Source organism: Vigna umbellata, chromosome 11, assembly GCF_029865625.1.
Source record: "Vigna umbellata cultivar VRB3 chromosome 11, Vumbellata_1.0, whole genome shotgun sequence".
NCBI classification, from domain to species: domain Eukaryota; kingdom Viridiplantae; phylum Streptophyta; class Magnoliopsida; order Fabales; family Fabaceae; genus Vigna; species Vigna umbellata.
In genome coordinates this window covers 1,262,275-1,266,894 of record NC_142175.1, presented here as the reverse complement: position 1 = coordinate 1,266,894, position 4,620 = coordinate 1,262,275, and the positions used below count along the sequence as shown (strand labels likewise).

At 29.1% G+C, this 4,620-nt stretch overlaps 1 protein-coding gene across 2 annotated transcripts; it reads right to left on the bottom strand.

Annotated features, from left to right (window-relative positions):
- Window positions 1-1,122: 1,122 nt before the first annotated feature.
- On the bottom strand, window positions 1,123-3,834 carry LOC124845202 (uncharacterized). 2 transcript variants are annotated; one of them, XM_088101640.1, is made up of 5 exons: window positions 3,682-3,834; window positions 3,524-3,599; window positions 2,893-3,317; window positions 2,043-2,271; window positions 1,123-1,572 (listed from the first exon to the last, which is right to left on the bottom strand). In XM_088101640.1, exons 1-5 carry the CDS (start codon window positions 3,805-3,807, stop codon window positions 1,553-1,555), a joined length of 876 nt encoding a protein of 291 aa, XP_087957766.1. In that variant the 5' UTR covers window positions 3,808-3,834; the 3' UTR covers window positions 1,123-1,552. The 2 variants fall into 2 exon arrangements, with proteins under 2 accessions (XP_087957766.1, XP_087957767.1); XM_088101641.1 differs by having other exon boundaries at window positions 2,043-2,268.
- Window positions 3,835-4,620: the final 786 nt, after the last annotated feature.

The window sequence follows — 4,620 nt, the reverse complement described above, 5'->3', positions numbered from 1 at the left end:
AAACCTTCATCATTACGTAATCTTAAATGGTTATCACTAGTACAAAAATAGCGTACAACATCGAATATTTTGGGCCTTTCATGTGGAATTCGAGAACGACGTCATATCGGGAGACGTTAAATTGACGTCGAATTTAAAAAATTTGACGTTAAATTTAATGTCGAATTTTATCAATAAACGACGTTAATCATTTTTTTATTTATTTTTTAATTAATTGTGATCCTTTTTTACAACTCTACGAGACCTGAAAAGCAAAAAAACAACAAATTTTAGTTTTTGGTATTTTGTAAAGCATGAGCTATGAACGTGTAATATATTATCAACAACGAACAAGTTCAATCAGACAACAAACAAGTTCAATCAAACAATAACAACAAACAAGTTCAATCAAACAACAACATACAAGTTCAACCAAACAACAACAACAAACAAGTTCAACCAAACAACAACAAACAAGTTCAACCAAACAACAACAACAAAGAAGTTCAACAAAAAATAACAACAAACAAGTTCAACAAATAAGTTATTCAAAACGAAAACGAAAACTAACCTTGGTTCATCGGAATAAAGTGTTGCCACAAGTAAGAGAGAAAACAGAATGCGCCTATGAAGGACAAGAACACGAAAATAATCGGTCAAAACAAACGAAAATCATACCTAAAGTAGTAAATTAACATGCATTTGTATCAAATGAAAGAAAGATTACATGTTATGGTTGTCAAACTTCGTTCGAGAAAAGATTGAGCAGAGAAGAGAGTCTCGCGCGCTAAGATAAAGTGAATGAATTTTAAATCTCTCGCTCAAAGTTTTATTGAATTCAATAACTTTTTGACATCTAACGCGGGGTCATTTGACATTTTATATTATTTTACATCGAATTACAATTCTAAACGACGTTTAATAATATTGTATTTATTTACAAAAATATTACCGGTCATTTTTAACGTTGGCTATTGAGTGATTGGACGTTGAATGCGTGACGTTATATGCTGTTTTTGTATTAGTGTATAATAATATAATGTAATGTTTAATAACAAATAATACTGTTTTACTTTAAATTCTTTCATTGTCACTTATTTTTTATTGAGTCCCGTTATCTCATAGTCTAAAAAAGAACCAAACTACATTAAACATCCTATCGTTTAGAGAGGTTGCAAAATAACAAATAGAAAATTTTCTCATAGTGAAAAAATTACCTGAAACACTCTGCTTTACTTGTAAACTCTTCAATATTATTTAAGCCAATTTCAACTAAGTTTGATGAAGTAGATGCCAAACATACTCATTTCGTTTCCTAAAACAAAAATATAGATATAGTCTTTTCATCCACAAGTACGATGAACACCAGAAGAAAATCACTAGATGCTGATGTTACATTTCCTTTTTCTTGCCAATCAATCTAGCTATTTTCAGTAAGCCACCAAGAATTCCTAGAATATCCATTCGATATAGACGGAAACCATAGACATAAACTTGTAAAGTTTATTGTTTGGTGAAAAGTTCTCCCTCTATGTAGTAGTAGTAGTATAATATTTTCCTCACATACTTTTCTTCATAGTTCCAGCACCACAACTGTTAATCCAACAAAACGAGGATTAGTCAAGCATATACAACAAGTATATAGGTAGGTTTACAATAATTCTTTTTGTAAATACTTACAAAAACTATAAAATTGCATAAATTCAGTTCGTAACAAGATATTTGCATTCCATTTAAATATTAATCAAATTTATAAAGTGAAAATTTACGAAAATGGTGATTTTTTGTTTGTTATTATAAGTAGATAATTTTTTAAAAAATTATACCACAATGGATGAGTTGTTTTTGCTAACACGACTTTTGATAAAAAAAAAGTCAAAGTCATTTCTCTTCACACAAGTTATAGATTTTCGTAATCTTTTAAAAATCTGCAATAAACCTACTTATGTACCATAATTTAGTGATAATTGGGACATGATATTTCCAACAAAGTTTATTATAAACTTGTATTCTCTTAAAAGGTGCTGAAAAAAGATTGGTAAAGTAAATACAAGTTGGCTTACATTCAGAATCTGTGGTGATCCAGTTTTCTTTTCTGCAAGTGTTGTTGCGAGGGATGTCAATTTGTGAATTTGAAATGTTGGTTTGAACATTCTGAGACAAAGTAGCTAGTGAGAGAACAGATGAACTATCCACATCCCACGTGAAACTGATCTTTGGTGATTCACAGCTTCCTCGATCTTCTTCTGCAAATGCTCCTACGTTTCCTTCTCTTCTATACTGTAAAACCTGCTATGAAAATTTCATGATGTCCACCGTTAAGTCACTCGATCATAGTAAATTCAACTGAGAAACTACACAATTGAAGTTGTTATAATCAAATTCTTAATCATGGTTTAAAAATTTCACTTCACAACCACAATTTGGATGGAAATATTGTAATGTAAAGATTTCTCAAAAGCATATATTATATCCCAAATTATATATATATATACTTACAACTCTTCTTAAAATAACCAATTATTCAGTCACTAACATATATTTATGATATAATGAATGACCTTAATACACCCTTACACCCTTACATTGAGGTATAGATATCATCAAGACTAGACATTAACCCTTCACACTGAGGTATAAATATCATCGAACGTGAGACTAGACATTAATAGATGATCTGATAGATGATGTGATAACGGCCCGATAGTGGGTGAAAGAACATGTCCAACAAACAATAAATAGCTATAATAGACTCCAACGTGATACTTTCAACACTTTGAAATATACTGATATAATTTACATTAATAGACAATTACTTTCACTGTCGTGTGAAAATAACGATGAAACTATAATAATGACTTCAACAAGTTTATTTCTTTAATGAGTTGAGAGTGAAAGGGCTCTAAATTTTACCTTATGTTCATAGAATTCTTCTATTTTGTCTTCTTTTGTTGAAGCAACTCTTCTGAGTAGCTCTTTCATTCTTGAAATGGGCTTCTTTCTCCCATTACCTTCAGTTGGATCCTTTGCTTCAGCATTGAAACAATAATTTTCAATTGTTTTAGTTGTTTTCGAGAATGATTCATCTGATATAGGCAAAACCTTGTTTCCTACATGAATAGCAAAATCTTCTTCTCTCTTCATATTCAGGATGAAACTCCTTCTTCTGTTCAAGTTTCTTTTTCTGTGTATGTAGGTGTTTCTGTAAAAACAAGCCTTTGGAATGTCTTTTCCACAGATAAAAATAAACAGCTTCAAGTTCTTCCTCCGAAGCTTTCTACCTTCGATTCCCTTTGCTCCTCTAAGTGTAATCATATTTTTTCCTTTACCCTTTTTATCTGAAAACCAAAAATATCAGAAAAAACACTCATCACTTTCTGATACAACTTTTTCATACTATTTTTCATACCCTTTTTAGTCCTTAAGGAGAAATTAAAACTATATCACTTTTAACAAAATTAAGAATTCAAAACATATAGTTTTTTTTATAAGAGATTACAACTGATATCTCACCCATAAACAAAGTTATAAGAATGGCTGTTACCTCTTATCATTGTTTTCCAGTTGCTGCTCCTCCCTATTTGATGATCATTTTGCCCTTTAGAGACCCATTGAAGAATCTGTTAAAGAACATATAAGCTTTATTCAAGTAAAAAATTTCCACCATATGATAAATATACCAATACACAACAAAGCATATACCTGCATTGTTAAGAGCATATAATACTTTGCCACTATATATGTTGTGTTCTTTGAGGGTGAGACAAAAATTAAATTGAAGTTGCAATGATTTGAAGGAATGTTTGGTGATGATTTTGATTCACACATGAACCCTTTATATATATATATAGTTATATATTGCATGATCGAGTGGTGTGTGTAAAGGGAAAAGGACTAGATTTAATAAGAATGTTTCAGCTTATGTGGAGCGGTTCATAGCCATACACTTGTATGTTGGTGATGCGGAGAACCCAACTAACATGAATTGAAGACACATAAATATAGTATTTGTTCTTTTTGTGAGAAAGAAAAAATAAATGCACTAGTTTCGTGACAGTATAATTTGATTGCTGCAAATTTTTAATTTCAGATTTCATTATCTATTTTTGAGGATTATGTAATTTTTATCTATTGTTTGTTTAGAATTTAAGTGTTGCCAAAAAAATACGAATGTATTCATCTCTAAATGATATTTATTAAAGTTCATTGTGAAACTAAAACTTTATAGGTACCAAAATTATGCATTTGTGAAATTATAAGGATAAAATTAATTTAAATTGAAAAAATTAAAGAGAGAAAAAATATAAAATGAAATAGTTCTATGATGAAAAGTGATAAAAAAAATTATTTTATAAAAATATATTTCAGCAGGTTTTAAAGAATATTAGAACATGACATTTAAGTTTAAGAATTAGTTGTTCCAAATTATCATATTTATATTCCAATGATTTAAGATTTTAGTAATAACATTGTATGGTTATAACTCTTTATTTATGTATAAAATGTTATAGGTGATAATTGAATATGTTTGAATAACTTAAGTTTATATTGATGAACTAAGAACAGATTTTTTTGTTTAATATTTTTTTAATTTATTTTTTATTAAGACATTGAATTTATATTTAAATAAAGTACGAGTGC